Source organism: Cydia pomonella, chromosome 2 (assembly GCF_033807575.1).
Source record: "Cydia pomonella isolate Wapato2018A chromosome 2, ilCydPomo1, whole genome shotgun sequence".
Classification (NCBI taxonomy): domain Eukaryota; kingdom Metazoa; phylum Arthropoda; class Insecta; order Lepidoptera; family Tortricidae; genus Cydia; species Cydia pomonella.
Window position 1 is genome coordinate 25248359 of NC_084704.1, and position 22123 is coordinate 25270481.

Below are 22123 nucleotides of genomic sequence, written 5' to 3' on the forward strand. Positions count from 1 at the left end.
ACAGAAAAATAATCAACTGCTTTAAACGCCGAAAAAACGGAGCATCAAAAGAAATAAAAGAAGAATGAAGATCCACATTCAGCAGCCACAAGAAGACTTACATGAGAGGGTTTCACAGCAAACACAGTAGTGTGCAATGCTAAAGTTGATATATGCATGTACTTACTTTGTTTGTTCTGAAATATTCTCACTGCCACCGAACGCGACCGAACCCAGCGAACCGACGAGTCACAAGCATTAGGGTAATGTATAAACAACAGGAATGTTATGTACAGTATACGTATAATTCTATATGTAACGTTTTTGTTGTCTTAAATTGCTCTCCGCCTTACAATGAAAGAAGAAAGAATATTCATAATGCTGGAATAGAAGCCACGTCATTTCAACCTTTCTAGTTTTATGTAACAAATTTTAATTGTAAGATGAAAGTAAATTAATAAAGGAAACTATGGGGAACATCTATTGGACTAGGTGCTTGCTTATATCCTAAATTATTCCAAATATTTTGAATATTCATGTTTATTGAATATTCAGTGTTTAAAAGAAAACCACGTAATGTTTTTTATAATTGTTGTATTATGTTACCACAGTTGAATGTAAAAATAAAAGAAAAAATATACTTAAATAAACTAAAAAGTTCTTTATAAAATTGCATAAAGCGATCTAGAATCATGAAATACATAATAAAATAAAACATAATGTTTCCACAAGATCATTCACTGGGCTACAATTAAACAAGTAATATATTACATAATTGTAATGAAATTGTACTACAGAAAATACTTCTAATATTAGTAGTTTTGTACACTGTATAAAAAGGAGTTTGTTGATTATTTCATAAAAAACTGCTGAAATGTTTCATGTTCCATGACAATCTACAAAGGCTAGGTTTGACTTCTCAGAGCTGACCTAAGGCTTTACGTTATATGTCTATAGTTTAACGGATTGTTCGTTTCTACGTTTGTAGCGTTTGTAAAATGTCACCCGCAGAGATACTTACATAGAAGTCTGTATATAGAGGAGTCAACTATCTTTGCAGCTGATTATATTAGCTGATTTGGAAAAAAAATGCATTTTGTATGGCATGGTATTGTACATGAAAATGTACAATAATAAACGTTTACTTGATAGCTTATAAGCTAAGGTAAAAACATGTTATCACGATTTTATTATCACCGACATGTATATACCGGATGGCATTTCTAAATGTGGCACTAAAGGCAGCTACCAGATCCCGTGATGCTAAACGAGAATGGTCTTAGATCTTCCCTAACTAAAAAAAATTGGCATTTACATATTTTGGAAAAGATGTACAGTCATCAACATAATCGTAAATTTTATTTTGGTGCCAATCCATTCCACTTCTATCTAGGATAAGCTTCTTAGAGAGCAACCTAGGTTAGGGCACTAGAAAAGCCACAAATTAAACAAAATGTTTCTCATTCATACAATTATGAAGGTAGGTAGGGATTGGGTAGCTGCCCTCAGTGCTCCGTTTATAAAACCCACTCGGTAAACACACCATTTTCTTTCTAGTGAAAGTCGATACAAGCTGGAAACAGTAATTATTTCGCTATCGCTGTACGTATTGCCCAGATACAGCCTCTTACTTTGCGTTATATTTGGAAACTGCTGCTGGCTTGCTAATTAAATAATGGACATATCAGTGGCGGCGCGTCAAACATACCCATTAGAAAAGCCGAAGTATTTGGCCAGAATAGGCAAGCCGGTGGTGCGAGTTCTATGGACGCCCTGCCACTGTTATACATGAATTATGCTACCTATAAGTACTTAGATATATTATGTTGTATTAGTGTCATGGTTAAATAAAATATGGGGCAAGAAAATATAACTGGCCATAATTTATAGTTCTAGCATTAGTCCTAATAATAGTCTTATTAATATATTGCGAGATTCTTCATTGAAAAATACTAATCAAGTATATAAGGGCTTAAGTGTTTAATCCAAGCGACTTGCCAATAGTAAGGAAGATGTATAATAAATGAAAATGTGGCTTAATTGTAAATAAACAATAGCCTACTAAGAATCAATCAATTCACCTTCGTTATATTCCAGTGTTTGTATCAAAGTGAGTGACGAACCGAAAACCTTTGTACTTGCATTCCACTGGCACTTATAGTAAAACGCAGCTAAGAAGTAAATCTGGACAGTTATGAATTGACCCTTATATATATGACACTAACGCTATCGGTTAAACGGTAGGTCTTAGCTTCGTAAATATAGGGGTCAATTCATAACCCCCAGCATTGACTTCATAGCGGCGTTTCACTAGTTGTCGCATCGTTTATTATGTAAATATTAAACATATAATCACAATTAATGTTACACTATTTTAAATAATTCTATTTGTTCATTTTATTGACTTTTAATCGTTATCGGTTGCTTCAACTCAATATAAAACTAACCGGTTACTAATTAGATTTAATAAACGTATAAATGTACGTTTTATAAATTTGTTTACTATTAATATAACCTAACTATTGCTAGGATTTGAATTCAGTTCATTTGTTTTATATCGATCCATCCATTGATTATAATAATTAAGATGTATAAAGTGCAAGAAAATATCGTGAAAAGGATGTTGACAGGTAAAGAAGATGGCTTTGTATGGCGTCATGTGTTGTGGTAGTTGAATTGTCAAACGTCAACATTTGACAATCAGGTATGGGGGGGGGGGGGGGGGGTTGAAAAAATTAGAACACTCTTAAATGGGGGAACTCAAATCTCTCCAGAGTGGCGCTGGAATAGCAAGATGGTATGAAATGACCTTAGCCCGTTATTGGCGGAGTGAAGTGTACCGAATTGAAAATTTCAATATCAACTATAGTAATTTTCAAGTTATATTGGTATGCTGAAAGGTGTCATTTCAATAAAAAAATTCAACACGAGATTTGCCGTTTGTACGTTATAAATTATATGAAGGTGACACCCCAATATATATAATCACCCCAATATATAAATCCCCAATAAATATATATAATACCAATAGTAAAGTATATTTTTAAAGATTTACTTTTATAATTTTCTTAATTAATAAACAAATTTACTTGAACATAATTTTTTATTCATAATAATTATAAGTGCGCATTTAAAAGCGGAAGTTTAACCTCTTGCTAATGTGGCGCCACCTATTACTCCTTTTGACGGACACTTTCATACACAGAAAGTGTTCTCCTTACCTCTACCCTCCATACAACCAGGGTTATCGCATCGCGTACAGCGCTATTTCCATTAACTATCAGATCCGATACACGAATTTGTCTTATACTTTAGATACACATAACCATGTAACACGATCAATGGATGTTTGTTTGATATCTATCAGCCATCAACACCCTACCTAGACGTCTTGGGCACCGCGCGCGGGATCTTCCTCTGGATGCCTTCTTGTTGGTAGTCCAGGCTGCAGGGCTTGAGCAGCTCCTGCCCGCCCTGGTGAAGCCACTTGTTGCACACTATGGAAAATACACATTATACATACATTTTACTTATAGCTGGGGAGTCGGCGATGCTAAATGTGTAGTTATAGCTCAAGAAAATGAATAAATTCAGGAGAATTAATGCGTGTAGTTTTGAAGATTGGGGTGTGAAGGTACCATTTTTGCTCATATCTTGAATATATGTACAAATCATAGCAAAGCATTATAATTACTTCGGACAAAAGTTTTAATATAAAATTTCCTACGACTTTGTTGGGGTTAACTGATTTATATATAAATCGTGCTAAATTTCAGCTCTCTAGCACTAACGATCATGAAGAAAAGCCACGGACGGACAGATAGATATGGCGAAAATATAAAGGTTCTTAGTTGACTATGGAACCCTAAAAACGCTGACAACATCGTAAAATAAAACTAGAAGATTTTTTTTTAGGGCGGCTCCCCTACTCCAAAAGTGGGGATGATTTTTTTTCGGTTCAACCCTATAGTGTGGGGTGTCGTTGGATAGTAGAGTATTCATTAACCATTTTTTGATAAACGTAATATTTGTGGAAATAATCGCACTGAAAGAAAAAATAATATGTTTCCCCCTCTACTTCCCCTAACTTCTGAAGAATGGGTTCAAAAAATATAGTACAGACTTTCAAGGAAAGTTGTAGCCAACCTGATCGGTCTAGCCGTTTTCGAGTTTCTACAAAAAGTCTATTTTGACGGACGGATAACTACGGAACCCTATACTGAGCATGACCCGACATGCTCTTGGCCGTTTTTTTTTATATTTGGTCAGCAGGTGGCTAAGCTTCCTTTATCTAAACTAAAAATTTGAGATATGATGAACACTTACGAAAAAAGCGGCCAAGTGCGAGTCGGACTCGCGCATGAAGGGTTCCGTACCATTTAAGACGTATTAAAAAAAAATCTACTTGCTAGATCTTGTTCAACATTTTACCACTTTGGACACACATGTTAGGAACCTAAATATCATTTTTGAAGACCTATCCATAGATACCCCACACGTATGGGTTTGATGAAAAAATTTTTTTTTTAATTTATTGATGTATTAAAAAAAAACTATTCACTAGATCTCGTTCAAACCAATTTTCGGTGGAAGTTTGCATGGTAATGTATATCATATATTTTTTTTAGATTTTTCATTCTGTTATTTTAGAAGTTACAGGGGGGGGGGGGGACACATTTTTTCACTTTGGAAGTGTCTCTCGCGCAAACTATTCAGTTTAGAAAAAAATGATATTAGAAACCTAAATATCATTTTTGAAGACCTATCCATAGATACCCCACACGTATGGGTTTGATGAAAAAAATTTTTTTTTTTTAATTTTTATGACGTATTAAAAAAAAACTACTTACTAGATCTCGTTCGAACCAATTTTCGGTGGAAGTTTGCATGGCAATGTATATCATATATTTTTTTTAGATTTTTCATTCTGTTATTTTAGAAGTTACAGGGGGGGGGACACACATTTTTTCACTTTGGAAGTGTCTCTCGCGCAAACTATTCAGTTTAGAAAAAAATGATATTAGAAACCTAAATATCATTTTTGAAGACCTATCCATAGATACCCCACACGTATGGGTTTGATGAAAAAATTTATTTTATTTTATTTTTATGACGTATTAAAAAAAACTACTTACTAGATCTCGTTCGAACCAATTTTCGGTGGAAGTTTGCATGGCAATGTATATCATATATTTTTTTTAGATTTTTCATTCTGTTATTTTAGAAGTTACAGGGGGGGGGGACACACATTTTTTCACTTTGGAAGTGTCTCTCGCGCAAACTATTCGGTTTAGAAAAAAATGATATTAGAAACCTAAATATCATTTTTGAAGAGCTATCCATAGATACCCCACACGTATGGGTTTGATGAAAAAAGATTTTTTGAGTTTCAGTTCTAAGTATGGGGAACCCCCAAAATTTATTGTTTTTTTTCTATTTTTGTGTGAACATCATAATGCGGTTCATAGAATACATCTACTTACCAAGTTTGAACAGTATAGCTTTTATAGTTTCGGAAAAAAGTGGCTGTGACAGAATCGGACAGACAGACGGACATGACGAATCTATAAGGGTTCCGTTTTTTGCCATTTGGCTACGGAACCCTAAAAACGACGTTTTCTTGAATCGTCTAATTTTTGTCTCTCTGTTAACTTAAACACTCTGTAGCTCTTAAAGTATTGATCGTAGAGTAAAAGTAAACAGCCAAATTTGCAGGAAATTTTATGGTAAAACTTTTGTCCAAAGTAATTATAATGCTATTCATAAAGATATTCGAGATAAGAGCAAAAATCTGAAAAAGGTACCTTCAAGCCCCCCTACACCGTCAGCACAACCCCCACCACCCTCCCCTCCCTCACCCTCACCCACCCACACCCTCACCCTCACCCACCCTCACCCTCACCCTCGAGGACTTTTAGTATGTTCATCTGGACACCACAAGGTATAATTGTACCAATTTACAGGACTACACGAATTATTTCCTCTGATTGCCCATATTCGGGTTAATTTTCTTGAGCTATTAGTAGTTGGTGGAGGGCTTAAGGGTTAAAAAAATAGTTCGTTGTGGATATGGTCATTTTGGCCATTTGTGGACAATTTCGAAACCTGGTAAGTAAGTAAGTAAGTAAATATTCTTTATTGCACCAACAATTATACATTTTACATACATGTAAAACTACAAATGAATTTTCTGGTATTCTGATTGTAACCGTCAGATTAAAAAAATTCGCGCAAATAATTGTCAGATTAAGTTATAGCACAAAGCATTAACCTGGACCGAAATTACCAAAGCCACAATCGACTTTATTAGTTTCCGAAATTGCATAATTTCCACATGGAAGTTTTTCGAAACCTTCTCACATTTTTGTATACGAATCAACATTTTCCATTTTCAAAATTATTTTTTATTGCTTTCTATGATTTCCGAGATTTTTCAGCGTTTTGCAAAGAACACGGACATGTCCGCCCTGTGAGTACTCACCCCACTTGGAGCCGCGCAGCACGGGGCAGGCGGCGTGGCGCGTGGCCATGTCGCCCTCGCCGGAGGGGTGCAGGTTGAGCCAGAACAGCGCCGCGTTCTTCTTCGGGAACACGCTCAGGCCTAGCTCCGTGAACACCGTCGCGCCCCCTTGCGCCACCTCCGACATCTGTCATAAAAAGCAAATTATTTACTTAGGGTCCACACAGAGCGAGCAGCCTCGCGAGGAAGTTTCGTCGCGCGGCCGCGTGCTCGTGTAACTTTTGCCTCAGTACGTTTGCGTCACCCGAGCCAATTTGCTCGGCAAGATGGCATCCCTCAGTCAGCTGTTCAAAATGGCGCCGAATGTAATGACTGCAGTGGCTTGCGTTTCTTTTATTTTGCTTTTTAAAGCAATTCAAAAGAAAATGAGGAAGAAAATAAGGACACGACAACTCGTTATTATTATTATTTTCCAATATTATATAGGTTTTGACAACTTTTAACGTAAGTACGAACAAAATAGCCACGCGCACCATCAACAAACACGTCTACACTGGCGCATGGCAAACATCGGAGGCGCCTTTGAGCATGCCAAAAACCGACGCCGAGCGGCTCGGCCAAGGTCGCGCTCGGGCGAGGAAAACGCGCACGCCGCCTATACCGAGGCATGTCTACACTGGCCGTTTTAAGCGCGAGGTAATTGCCTCGCGCGTATGCTCGCTCTGTATGGACCCGCCTATTGGGTAGTCTATTTACCACAACTCAAGGTCACACATCAGTTCTACTAAGTTACTGTTCTAGTATGTGAGCAAAAGTGTTCATTTTAATTAGATACGTATATGCTACGTGCGAAATGCATAGTGGGGGTAAGTAAAGCGATTGCAGCGCATGCGGTGGTGAAAATTGGAACTAACCAAGGATAGTGTCTTTAACATTTCGTACAAGTTATATGGCTCGAAATGGAACACATATACTCCTGAAATATTCATTTAAATTGTATGGTGTAAGGGACCATTGTAATCTGTATGAAATGCTTAGTATAAGTAACATATTTGATATTATTAAATAGCTTTGCAAATAGCACATATTTTGTGATCTTTTTCTAAAGTTAAGACGTTCTAGAAGTTATCCTTAAAAGATAGACATTCATCATCGCGGACTTTGTTGTACCCCTATGAAAGAGAGACAACCCCACCATACATTGTGTTGTTATAGCTCAAACGGATTAGGCAACGTTTTCGATTCGAAGCTCCTAGCCAGCGCATTTTTTTTCCGACAACATCCTCATATTTCAACCAATTTACCCAAAACCCTAGCAAGTTATATACCTAAACCTTCCTCAAGAATCACTCTATTGATAGATGAAAGTCCTATGAAAATCCGTTCAGTAGTTTTATAAAATGTAGTGAATTGACGTTTTCCCCTAAATTAGCGGATGCTAGGTTGCGTGAGAGTCGTGCACATAGCGAATACGTAACTATTGTTTTAATACTAACGCATTGTTCATGAACAATTTGCTGTCGACTGAGTTCACATTCATTCTATTGGCTAATTTTAATAGTAGTTTATGTGACTGCTACATAATAAAGGGCTTAATGCACGTACACGATTGTGGGTATGCACGAGTGTTATATCTACACACATATTATAAACTTTCTATGAAATATTCACTAACCCAAATTACAACCTCCGTTGGAGTATCGTTGCCAAATCGTTGCTCTCTTGGCGGAACTCGCGGATATGTGGTGGCGTCACCGAAATAATTTTATCGCTTATTTTACACGAAACTTTTACTATAGTTACCTTAAAAATAACAAAACATATTCAATTTATACTTAAAACTAACTAAAAGGTAAACTGTACGTCAAATGGCGGTAAATAAAAGCTTTTTTCACGCATGTAGTTTTTTTTTAATTCAGAGACAAACTAGAGTCGGGGGCCTATTTCCGTATCATTCGATACAAACTAACATGCGAGATATGTCAAAATTGTATGCAATTAACATTTCATTTCGAACAAAAAGGCATCTCGACTGATATTAGAATAGAGGTCAAATCGAATAACTTTTTTTTTCAGAGATGTTCCAAATTTGAATGCATAACCAAATCGGTTTTGATGTAGTTATGAAACAATAACAACATTATCACAGATAAGAAATTTGTTGTAACAAAACAGTTTATCGTAATGTTGGCCATTATTTACGGATTTTGAAGGCATCATAGAGGGTTTATGATATGTGTGTAGATAAAATAAATTATGTAATTTTTCATATTTCTTTGCGCATAACTTAAAGTTTGAAAATATATGATTATATTTTGAAATATAAGTAATCCATCTACTTACATAAAACAGCACTGTAGCAATTCTGTTGCCGTCGAAGTGGTTGAAAGCGTTTTCATATTTCTGTAAATAAAAATTATGATTAAGCTACTATGTATACCTGCGAGTGCAGTTATTATAATGGAAAGATTTAATGTTCAACAATTGGTAGTTTATATGGTTTTCGAATTGAAATAAATACAATTAGAATTCTTCAATCGTAATGTATATTGTGAAATAACTTTCACTAAACGGCCTGTCACCACTAAAGCATTCGCTAAATTATTGTATGGGAAGTTAGATAATTCAGTGCTGACTGGCTTTCATCAGTCGAACAATTGTGATCGATACAACTGCTCTTAATAGTCTTTTTCTACTCGTCGACTGTAATGGTTGAAGTAAGATTTCGTATACGAAACTATAATTGCGTACTTTTCATGTATGGGCTCCCAACTCAACTATAATATTCATTTCGGTACGCTGTAGTCAACTATAAAAAAGTTAGCAATCACGTCCCGCCGCGCTCCCATAGAAAAGAGTTATGGGCGCGGGACGGGACTAAATAGTCGCGCGTTAATGTCTTTTGTACTACATATTTTTCTACTGAGATACTTACCGATTTTCATTAATTATTTACGGTTTATAGTAAAAGAACAGTATTATTTTAGATGACTTGTAGAAAAAGTATTATAAACAATAGTGATACAATCAAGCATTTCAATCGCTTACCTTATTTAGGCGACTCGGCAAGTTTCGTTGGCTAAACATATGGGATATAGTTATGGTGGCGTACCCTCGCGAAGTCGTAGTGCGGCTCGTAGTGGCCGCCGATGCCGTAGTTGACGACCTGCAGCTCCTCGGCCGAGGCCACGTCGAGGCCGGTCAACAGGCGCACGCGGCGCGACAGGCGCGCCACGGCGGCCGCCTCGGCGTCGCGCAGCCAGGCCGCCTTGCTGATGCGGTAGTGCGCCGGCACCAGCTCGCCCGTCTTCGGGTCGTGCACCACGGCGCGCTTGAACTGGGGGCGTGACGTATTCTTAGGCCACGAGACCACGTTGCTTCTCGATTTATTCTTTAGCTCACAAGAGTCACGAGATAAAAAACAAATGAAAATATCTCGTCGACACTTATTATGTGATATAAGAAAATAGTGGCGGAATACGAGGCGTTACTAGTTCTTGTTCTTGACTGATTAAGGTTTGGATTTATCAGCAAATTGCTGATAATAATATATTTGTATTGTATAAAATAATATCTCCCAACTATTCCTATGCAACTTCATTGAATTATCTTCAGAGCTAATACAGAGCACCTGATACAACTAAATATCTAACCAGGGAAGGCGAAGCGTTAATACAACTAACTCGATTTCTATTAGTATTTTCTTCCACTATGTAACAGCTTGGGACCTACTTTTAAGCAATAAATATGTGTCTAGGACACTGGACTGGCTTACAATTCTACTCTTCAAAATAAAGTAACCTAAACTACCTCCAATTGCCCACAGATACCCCCCATGATGACGAGGGGCATGGACATGTCCTGGGTGAGCTAGATCTCGTCGTCGCTGATTACATCGAACACGTCCAGGCTGATGTACACCTGCTCCACCTTAACCTTTTGACCGCCAAAGACATCAACTGACGCGTATGGCTACAGCCTAATAATATCAACCTTCGTGCATTGCCACTACGTTCACGATGACGCGTTGCAGACAATAGGCGTGGCGTTCAAAGGGTTAAACGGTGTTAGCAGGAGGAAAGAATATAGTTCTCCGTGAAGTAACCTAAGTTTGCTCCAACTTGTCCATAGATTCCATGGGAGGAGACTTACCCTCGGCATGGCCATGTCCTGGATGTGCTGGATCTCGTCGTCGCTGATGACATCGTGGAAGACGTACACGTCCGGGCTGATGTACACCTGCTCCACCTTAAACGGCGCAAGCCGCAGGAAAGGATGATTCTCTGTCAAGTAACGGCACTTCAGTCTGGAAATACAATGGTTACGGCTGTCAACAGCATTTCACATTTGAAATTTAAATCTAATAAATAGGTTTGAAAAAAGTTTTGATTTGTGCCAAAGGTGGTGAGTCACACTCATCATAAATTAATATAAATTAGATGGGTTGCATGGGTTGCATATATTGCGACTTTCTTACCGGTTGTTTCCGATAATATTATAAAATAATACTTAAGTAACAAAAGTCTAGTTGGTAAAAAAAATATTTAACTAAAAATCTTATCTTAAACTACACCTGCACTGAAAATACTTATAATACATAGGATACGATACAATATAATTGATATGGTTATATGGGTAACGCAGTGAAAACAGTCTACTACGTACATTTTTTTGCAATTCACCGCTATAAAAAGGAGAAACAGCGGATAAATAACTAGATGTGACGCATTATTGATAATTTAGATTTTGTGCGGCACTATATAGCAGAATTGGGACAGGGAAAATAGTCTGAAATCTGATCAGTAGTACCTTTTAGCAATGTCACTGGAGATGTCCATCTCGCCGCGGCACAATGCCTCATATTTTTTTCTTTCAATGGCGTAATCTCTCATCTCGTCGGACACCTCGGGTTTCGACGGCTCTTCCCCGGTTTCCTGTCGCAACGGATACAATATATGATAACAGAAGATATGGAGGGATATTTTTTAACAGTAGGATTACTTTATTAGATTTAACGTATGAGGCGTATAACTTTTAATGGATGAAAGGAAAATCGGGAAATTTTGAAAAAAACATTTTCGAACAAGCAGACGTACTATAGGTACTATAGGTAGGTAGGGAAGTGTATGAGTGAGGTGTTCAAACTGACCTGATGACGTTCTGATGTTCTTAAGAAAAATACCTGTTCAGTTAATTTTGAATATCTCACCAGCTTAGCAACTTCTGCTGCTGACTATGCCTACCTATTTATCATACAAACATTGCAAGTTTTATTTTTACATTTGTAAGCAAAAACGCCTTTTTTCGGTCAATATTGTCGGTGTTTATGCCTTCGAATGATGTAAATACCACTTTGTCTTTGTTGTGTTATTTGTTGTTGTTGTGTAAGTATAATTTGTTGTGATCCACTAACCCCTCGCTGCCTCCTCCGTGTAGCCTTGTCCTGCTCGGCGATAGATTTCTTGAAGTGCGGTACATTGCCCCGCGCCCGCGGATGTTCGGGATCTAAGGCAAGCAGTTTTTCCGTCCATTCCAGGGCAGTCTTTACGTCTCCTGTAATTTGAAAAAAAAAGCACACATTTAAGAGACGTTTGTGACGGTATCCTCATTGTCAAGTTTAAAAACGATAATGAAAAGTGATGACCGAGCCTAAGATAAAACATACCTGTTCTTAGAAACCTACATACCCTATAAGCTGCTGTTATAAATTATTTCTCCAATATTCATTATTAGTATAATGGTAAGGTAAACTAAGGAATGCAGAGCAATTAGCTTAGTTTTAATTTTATTTGCCGATCTAATAATTATCTCTAGCTAATAATTTGATTATAACTGATAACAACCTTCATTTACAGACTCACCCTCCAAGTAATGTGAGAAGCTGATGTACTTAAACAGCTCTATCTCCGTGAAGGAGTGCGAAACGGTCTCCTCAGGCAGTTTGCTGAGCGCCTCCATGGTTCACGCCAGTTATCTCTTAGTCATGTTGTACTTGTAATATTGACAGTTGACTCACCCTTCAGGTAATGCGAGAAGCTGATGTACTCGAGCAGCTCTATCTCCGTGAAGGAGTGCGAGACGGTCTCCTCACGCAGTTTGCTAAGCGCCTCCATGGCCCACGCCAGTGCGTTCTCGTAGTCCTTCATGTTGTACAGCGCTCGCATGAGCTCGTAGCAGTCCGCGGCCGACATGGGGGAGCTGCGGAATAAGACCATTGTTGACTAAACTTTCATGTAAACCCAATTATTGTATCTAGGTATAACACAATTGAAACTTAAACAGTCATAAATTAGTTTTATTTATTTTTAATTACCCGTACCTTGGCGTATTATAAGGGACCACAATAAGGCCACGCACATTTTAGTAAACTGTTAGGCAGGAAAATCCTTCCTCTGAAGGAGAGGTCGTGGGTAGGTAACCTATATAACCCCTATACCATTTGATACGTTACCGCTATGGATTTAAGGGTTAGAACACAATGAAGTTCCACGATGGTGTATTCCGTGCTTCGTCATATATGGAGCTTAAAGGGACATGTATGCATTATTACTACCAAGTTAGCGTGGTCACAGTCAGAGTCTAAGTGCGTAAGCGGTCATGCCCCTCAAGTCCTTTAGCATCCGATATGTTCTGTATGTATTCAATAATGAAAATTTACCTGTACTTCACTCCGTTGAGTACGCCCTGGGCGAGTTCGTGAACGCTTAAGTGGTACGTGGTCTGTAATCTCGTAAGGGCCTGTGCCGCTCCCGCCAAGTCTTCTAGCGTGGGGTACTTCACGTCCGCGTGGTTCATCGTAATGTTCTTTATGTATTCTGCAATCGATAGAAGATTGTGTTTAGCTCCTTTAAAGGCAAATACATCCATGGTTCTGTTTCATGGTCTACATGGTTGAACACCTAAAAAAAAAAGATTAGTACCAACCTGTGCCAATTTTTATACTATCTTCTATATCATCTAATTCCGTAGTCAGTCTTTTAATCAATGTAAATGCGTTGATAGGATTTCCCAAATAGTTGGGAATATCTTCCATAGCTTTTTCATGTTCTAGTTTGTACAGGTCCAAGTGCCTAGAAAAAGGGTGTTATGAGTTTATATCATCATTGTATTATCTCAATCAATCGATCTAGGTGTGTCCAAATCTGGCAAATGCGCCGATATTGCACCATTCCGGAAGGGACCGCTAACTTTCGCGTGATGTATATTATACTTAGTATGATAAGCAGTGCGCGTGCGTTACGGGAGCAATTCGCAAATGGCGCATTTTTCAGATCTGGATGAATACAGCAGTACATTACTATTTAGCCTGTTTTCATCGTTCAGCAAAAATTCGTTTTGTTTTTTATAAAATGAGTCTTCTTATACCGATTTAATTGCTTACTTTAAAAAAAAATAGGATCACAAGTCACTATGCATAATTGAGGACAGGCGATACAGTGTCTAAACCATTTAGATTGATATTCAAATTATAGAGCGTTGCTCCGAGACCGAGTACATTAAATTCAATAAGTAACAAACGATGGGTCTCGTCGCCGGACAATATGAAACATTCGTGCGATTATTTATGAATTGACAAATTTTACCTAACAAGAAACATCAAATTAGGTTTCAAATTTAACTTTCTATTCATTGGGGAAATGCGTTTACGCATGCCAGCTAGTCCGGGGGAAACCAGGGGTGATGACGGACTAACCAGTAGAGGACTACCGTCTAAAACCACCAACGAATGCCGGCTCCGCCTTAGATGGGATGCTGCAGGGTCGCTATCAGCATTCGACCGCGTGCGCCCCGGCGAACTTTCTGTTTAACCTTGTAATTCGTAGACAGTCAAGTCAGAATAACAGTCAAAAGAGTAATTTTATTCCCTTGAATACACACAAAGAAACAGCTAGCTTTCTGTGTGTGTATTTTAGGGAATAAAATTATTTATTATCTGTTTAAATATATGTATGTACATACGGTACCTACGGCATATTCCGAAAAGAAAAAAAATATCTTATTCGTTTTTGACAAAAGATTCCAGAGAGAATTCATATTTTTTGCTATGTGATTTTTTCTGTGGTTTTTTTATACTACGTCGGTGGCAAACAAGCATAAGTCCCCTCTGATGGATGACCAGGAACACAACATTATGAGTGTATGTGTGAAGTAATACTTATAAATATATACGAAATATATATAGTAAATAATATTTTAAACTAATTAAGTAAATTAGATTTTTTTGATAATGCGTGTAATCCGAGTTTGCGCAATCCCAGGAGGTGTGCAAATTATTTTACTCTTTTTCATGTTTTTGCTTTAAGCTCAAAAACGGTATGTCCGACGGAACATTTCTTCTAATCATAATGAAAATTGGTATCGAAGGATCTGAGAGGTACTTACCCATTTTTACAACCAATGTTGTAAAAATGGCCGTCATTTTAAATTTCTTTATTTTTAGTATGATCATGTTAAAATCCGAAAACGCCTTTTCACAAGTGTCCGATCCACGAAACCTTGTTAGTGATGCCATTGTAATTGATGGCGGGTTCCTTCTATAATAATATTATACATGGAGTGGTTTGGCAACCCAAGGAAAAATCTATCTGCCAAGGCTCCCAAATTTATGCAGCTTGCTAGGAATTAAATCCTCACGCTTTTTTTATCAAATTTGATTGACCTATTTGGTGATTTACTTGACACCGTAGGGGTATTAGTAGAGTTACACCAAGCTAAGTTGGCAGCGATTTCGATAGACCAGACTGTGCAAGTGTAATTTAAACGTCATAAAATCGTAGAGGTCAATTTCGTAGAGGTTGAGCTTTTACTGTGGGTCAATTTGTGTAGAAATGTCCAACATTTATTTATATTAGGTACTCAATTCGTATTTGCTTAATTGAATACGTACGACAGAGGCCATTTCGTAAGCAGTTTAAATTTTAAAACATGAAAATTGGACACACCCCCACCCCACGTGGTAATTTATGAACATAGCTCGGTTCATGTTAAGGAATAGATCCATTTGTATGCAGGCGTGGTTTGTAGCGAGCTGTACAAAGTTGAACTTACCTTTTCAATACAGCTATTCTTTCCTCTTCCATAATAATATAATGGTCTAAGTCATCAATGATCCTCTTGTGCGTCTGTAGCAGCGGCTCCATCTCAGCTATGGCAGTGAACAGTTCCGCGTGGGTCCATGACTCTAGGTGCAGCAGGAAGAAGCTTAGGCATGCTATGTGCGAGATTTTAGAAACCATTTTTGTCGTGCTGTGAATCTGAAAGAAACATTATGTTGTGCATAATTTATTACGTGCAGCCTGGGTTCCATATCGGATTATAACCATCAGTACCTATGGAAGTTGAAGACGTAATCATGGGCGTTATAATTAATTGACAGTTCTAAATCTCTTTCTCTCCGTCCATCACCTTGTACGGAGTCGGACTTTTCCGTCATTTTTTCCAACGCCGCCGTGCCAATTCGTGGAACTATGCCCTCTTCTTCCTCGCGTTGTCCCGGCATTTTGCCACGGAACTATACCTACACCACTAAAAAGCCGGAGCCAATATTTCCAAAATGCTAATTTAAGAGCTAAGTAGTAGAAATGCACAAATTCTTTAGCTTATCTGATAAATATCTCATCTTAAAAGGAAACATTAGTGGTATTTTTTCCATACAAACGCTCTCAACATTTTCCTCTCTGGATTTTAGCTCTAGAATAATTTTTTTTTTTATGAGTTCATGTGTCTGTACGTCTTGCTTTTTTATTTTGTGGTTTTTATAAGAACTAGGTTACTTCAAACAGCGCTTAAAACGGCCAATAAATGGGCCGTATAGACACGCCTAGCATATAAATCGGCAACAATAAACGCAACAATCAAAACGGTCAGACACATATAATTTCTTCCTCATTCCGTTCCCAAAATTTTGTTACGAAGGAAAATGTCGAGAACGAAACCTCGTTTTCTGAGATTTTTACGCAGGGTTTTTCGACTAAGCTGTAATTGTCCTTATCGTACTAATTGTAGGAGCCGCCACCGTCAGCGCGACGCGACTTGCAACGTAATGAAATTTTCAAATCTGAAAAGAGGCTCAGCTGGTATTTCCTCTTAAACTGAAGAACATTGGTGTGTTTGGGGTCACCCGGTGAAACTATGTTCAAAATGCAAAAAGCCTTTGTAGAAGATGCCTTGAAAACATACTTAACATATTTCCATTGATTTGCATAATGCATATACAAGTTTTTATATACGGATAAGGATAATTAATTAAGTTACGTATAGTAGAATGGATTTAAATAATATATGATTCATTATTTTATTTCAAGGAAGCATCTTTGCATTTTATCGTCTAATTATGAATGAAACAATGGAACATATCTGTAAACCAACAAAAACCTCCATGTGTGGAAAAAACACGGTCATTGCTCATTTTTAACGGAAGGTAGATACCTAGAAACAACTTATGATCAAATCAACCAGTCTCATGTTTCTCTCGTACAATATATTAATAGGTACCATTCTTCTTTCTTATAGTTTGCATACCTATACCTACCTAATTTCATTCGGTGAGATACCGAATATCTCGTGTTTAAAATGTGCGACTTTATTTAATCGGACTGGACTGGGGTCATTTGAATAATTCGGAAAGAAGGTACCGTTTTTTGGACAAACCGGTCAAATCAAGGAAACGTAAGGTTTTTGAATTCTTTGCAATGTGAACGGACAGGGCGTTGACTGTAGGTATGTCACGGTACGTTGTGCATGGCTTTTGTACCGCCACAGCATATCCGCAACCGCATTAATACGCATGATGCACCGGTAATTTGCAAGGTTCAACTGGAATTATTGTATAAAAAATTGTTTATTTACTACGATGCCGAGAAAAGGACCAAGAGCAATAGGCTTGAAAATTGCCCGATCCCCATCTATGTAGTTCAATAGCTTAACAAGCACATGGCGAACTTATTCAAATAAGATCTTCGGTTACGTTATATGTTTTTACAACTTTTTAAGATAACAAGCTTCGAGGTCCGTAAAAAGCTTGCCGTGTACCGTAAAGAGGTCACTTTGGGAATAATGTACCTACCTACTTTGATAGTTTTATAATTGAATGTGTGCTTAATAAATGTGGGTTTAAAAAAAATGTGGGTGTTAATTAATTTAGTAGGAATATAAATATAAAAGAGTGAGTGATGACGACTTGACGAGTTATGCAAGATGAGGTTAATAGTTTTGAGTAGATAGGTATTTAATTATCAATTGGTCAATACACAAAACACAAATGTCAAATGTAACTTGAGGTTTGTGGTAGATGTACGTGCTTTCGTTTTAAATGCGTATGTGATAGTGATAGGTATACGATCTGATCATCTGACCCGCGGAATACAGACTGACTGAGGCAAAAATCGATTAATAGCGTAGACTATACCTTACAGCGCCAGATTTAGAAAGCATTTGCATAAAGTGAAAAAATGCTGCTTTACATTCGAGTGTCTGTCGGCTCTTTGGAGATGATGCTTTCCGTGTTCTAAAGCTCCTGAAATTGCCAAAGCACGCTTCCTGACGATATTTACGTTCGTTCGTAATTTAACGCAAACGCGTACGTCACGCTATCGAATAAATTTACACTAGGGGTACTTACAGAACTCGCCAAAACTAACTAAATCGCGTAACATCGTCATTTATTCTAGATGATATAACATGTAATATACGTGACACGTTATGCATACGCCCTCCTCGTATACCTACTCTCGTTATCAATCATTCAATGAAGAATCGTTGTCGGCGTCCCCACTGGAATGATTGTAGCAGATGCACTTTCAGAGTCTGCTGTAGTGTAGCTTTATGCTATGTAGAATCATTACAACAAATTGCCAAACGCAGCACTCATGTTTTTCTCGAAAGAGGATTTGCGTAAGTGTGGGTGTACTGATGGTAGATAAGTACCTACCTATCTTAAGTACGAGGCGACACAGTTACTTTTGGATGATGTCATGAATAAAATGAAGAGCTATAACGACGTTAGGTAGTAAAACAACATATATTATAGTTAAGGCCCAATAAGCTTCTTTCGAGATGAAAGTGCGTTGCCCGGGACCGCGGATATCATGTTTTTTCATTTGAATTTTTTGTACGTTTAAAAAAAGTAATCGATACAATCCCTCGAGAAAGGCCTCAAAATTACTAATAAAATTGATGGCAGCCGCATTGTGATCCAAAAAAGCGCTACTACTTTTATAAAACTCCGTTTTCTGAACCTACTGCATCTTAATGATCTGCCTACGGCTTACCCTTTTTTCCCTGTTTTTTAGACCATATCCTCTAGCCGTCCTGTGACCTATAAAAATGTCTCCCATTCCATTCTAATTTGAATCTTTATTTTGACAAATCAAAATTGCGTTCATCTTGGCAAGTTTTGAAATCTGGGCGGCGAGAGGATAAGAGGATTCTTATGATCTTAGAACCAGAGAACATATACCATGTTAGGATGGTCCTTATTTCGCCGAAGGTATATTTTTCTATGGGGCACTCGCTTAATAAAAAATCAAAACAAAACCACAAAAGTAATGATTTATAAAAAAAATTAAATACATTTTAGGGGTCGCTTGTGTCCCAACTGCACTTTCAAAATTTGGATCCTCCATACATGATACAAGATGATTTATTTTTCTATTTTATTTTCGTTGTGGGACGATGTCTGAAGTTTGATACTTTTTCGTGTCAACTAAGATAAAAAGAAGATTGCTACCCAGGCTAATAGAATATATATATATATATATATATATATATATATATTTTCTATTAACCTGGGTAGCAATCTTCTTTTTATCTTAAATAAATATATTTATTTAAAAATTTGTTTATACTGCAAGCATATTATGCGTATACGTTTACCTTTCGTTTTGTTGGTTTCCTTGTTTTTCGTAATAGCTGCTATAATAATAGCTAGCACTGAATCAGGTCAAAACAATCAGTATTTTACCACTCTCCTACACTACGAAACTGTTCACTAAGTACGTAGTTTCTCATTACTTCCTCCGACACAGCTTGAAAGCTCCGTTAAGTTCTAAACACAGATGTAACGTAAATATTTGTTTCCGCATTTGACCGGCGGCGGCGGCGGGAGTGCGGGTCAACGAACAAACGACTACCGCCCAGAAGCTAGCTGCGAGCCGATGACCTTATCAGAAATGTTTATAAATGTCGTAACTCGTGTAAATATTAATAATTACTGTATCTATATAGAAGAGCGGAACGCTATGGAACGGGTCCGTAGGCAAGTGTCTGCAGCGTATTGGTCGCGGCGGTGCTGACGCGGCGCCGGCGTGCGCCGTAATTATGTTTACGATCGGGATTTTTCTGGAATGGTCTTCCTGCTACTGTGATATGTGCGCGACAGTACGAAAAGTTAAACTTTATAAATCAGATGACATAACGCCCGTAAGTTGTTGCGCCCGGAATAAAGGTTTTTGAATAATTGAGTACTTAATTGTAAATAAATACATTTAAATGGATGGAGATAAACTCCCACCGCAGAGGAGGGGAGGGGAGGGGCAATTTGAACTAATTAACATCAATAATCCATAATATTGTAGAAGGTAGGTAGGTACAGTAGGGTTTCAATGTGCATGTCATTCATAAATTGTCCATGCAAATTTGAACCTGATGGTACATTATTGATAGAGTATACAGCATTTATTTCTGCATCCGCAATGAGTAGCAGTACAATCACAAAATTCCTTACTGCCATGTTAAAAAGGGCCTTGAACAGTGCATATTTTGTATGCAGTATACACAAAGAAATTTGGAAATTACATCAAAATTTCAAGCATGATACATTGATACATCATCTTGTGTATGTAGACATATTAATCCTACATCTACATACTAAATTTAAATCAAAACATTAATCAAAATATTTTATATTGTTCCCTGGATTGAGCAACAGCTCTAAGTTTTCAGTTAAGCAATTTTAAGCCCATCAAATAAAGGAGCTCTTTATATAGAAACTATTTGGCAAGAAAATATACATCTTTAGGCAAAAGCAAATAACAAGGTATGCTTATTCCAACGAAAACATATCACAGCCCACAACTAAAGTTGTGTTTAGTGTGTTAAGTACATTGACATCCACCCACATGCCATACCTTGAGCAGCTTTACCTTCAGCAATTTGTTTTACAATATGTGATAACATAATTTGTGTGTTTACCGATTACCACACAGATCAAGAATTCAGAGATTCAATGAAAACATGAATGTGATAAAAATAAATTACACATATACCTATACAGTGTAAACTATAGTGACACACAAGGGACTGGATATTTTTTTGATGCTATAGAGAGTTTTCGTTATATAGAGTATAATAATAATACTTTGGTTTACTGAGAGTGAGATGAGTTAAAATAAGTTAGTAGTTTGAAGTAATTTCAAGCTGTTTTAGTTTTCGAACCTTAATTCAAAATTATATCGCCAAATTTATTTTAACTAAATTGATGACACGAAAATTACGAACATAAAAATGTGTGATGTGTTAAACGACAAGGACTACCTAAGAACCTATTCTTTTGGAGACTTTCGTTAAAATGATGTACGAGCTTAACTTCTCTGTCTACGTTTATCTTGACTGGATTATTGACGGAAGGAGGTCACTATTACCCGGGATTTGTCTAACAAGCTTATATTATTCGGTGAACTTACCTGAATAAAACTAAAATGCCATAACAACCCGCTGCGTTTTCTCAGTTAACTTTAATTGAGTATTGAACAGAGGATTGTCGTCGTCTAGTTATTAAAGTAGATCACGATAATATAAAAATACAAAGTGTCGATGTACGTATACTACAGATGACGATAATTCATTCACTGATCTTTTTTCACTGAAATATTCGTTTTTCTTGTCCTATTGACAGTTGTGACAGTTGTAGTAGAGTCCTCAATGTGCAGCCAAACAATACACTACCAGATAACCGTTAAGGCTTCTATAGACCTAGCAACAAATGACAAGTGATTTTAAGGATTTAATAGTGTGTCAAGCCATTTCCGTCAGTAGGAAAAAGCGGCAAATTAAAAAAAATATGCGCGAAGGGTTATTGTCCCATAGAATTTTTTATACTACTACTACTACTACTACTTAATGGCGCAGCTACCCAAAATGAGTCTTGGCCTCCGACACGAGTACACGCCAGTTGTCTCGATCCTGCGCCATCTCCCGCCAGAATTTTTTATATTTGCGCCCTTTTTTTACTAACAAACTTTTTTGACGGCTATAGATATAGTTTGGCCAGTAGGGCTAAGATGGTCGGCTCTTTATCATTTGTCACCATGCCTGTCACGTTCTAACAAGTATGTAAGCGTGAAAGTGACGAACATAGTGACAAGTGATAAAAATGGAACCATGCTGCCATAGCTGTAGGGCTAATATGGCCGACTCTTTATCATTTGTCACCATGCGTGTCACGTTCTAGAAGTCAGACCAAGATAAGTTAGCATTGATTTTGATAGCCCCTACAGCGCAAGTGTTATTTTAAACGTCAAACATCTATGAAATTATGGGGCTTACTTAAAACTTACACAGGCTGGGCTATCAAAATCCTTGCCAACTTAGCTTGGTCGGTATCAACAGGTATTAGGGATCCTCTACACGATGGCCCGCGTAGGCCAGTCTAAGGGACGCAGCTATGCGGTGGAATGAGAAAGCAAT

The 22123-nt window shown here is 37.5% G+C and overlaps 1 protein-coding gene across 2 annotated transcripts; it reads right to left on the reverse strand.

The window, feature by feature from the left end:
- Positions 1–556: 556 nt before the first annotated feature.
- On the reverse strand, positions 557–21329 carry LOC133534716 (prolyl 4-hydroxylase subunit alpha-1). Of its 2 annotated transcripts, none has more exons than XM_061873954.1 (12): positions 21121–21329; positions 15488–15693; positions 13364–13509; positions 13098–13254; positions 12456–12637; positions 11853–11992; positions 11249–11373; positions 10592–10745; positions 9552–9776; positions 8783–8842; positions 6461–6626; positions 557–3476 (listed from the first exon to the last, which is right to left on the reverse strand). In XM_061873954.1, exons 2-12 carry the CDS (start codon positions 15673–15675, stop codon positions 3358–3360), a joined length of 1662 nt encoding a protein of 553 aa, XP_061729938.1. In that variant the 5' UTR covers positions 15676–15693; positions 21121–21329; the 3' UTR covers positions 557–3357. The 2 variants fall into 2 exon arrangements, with proteins under 2 accessions (XP_061729938.1, XP_061729939.1); XM_061873955.1 differs by lacking the exon at positions 21121–21329 and adding an exon at positions 19313–19676.
- Between the last annotated feature and the right edge of the window lie 794 nt (positions 21330–22123).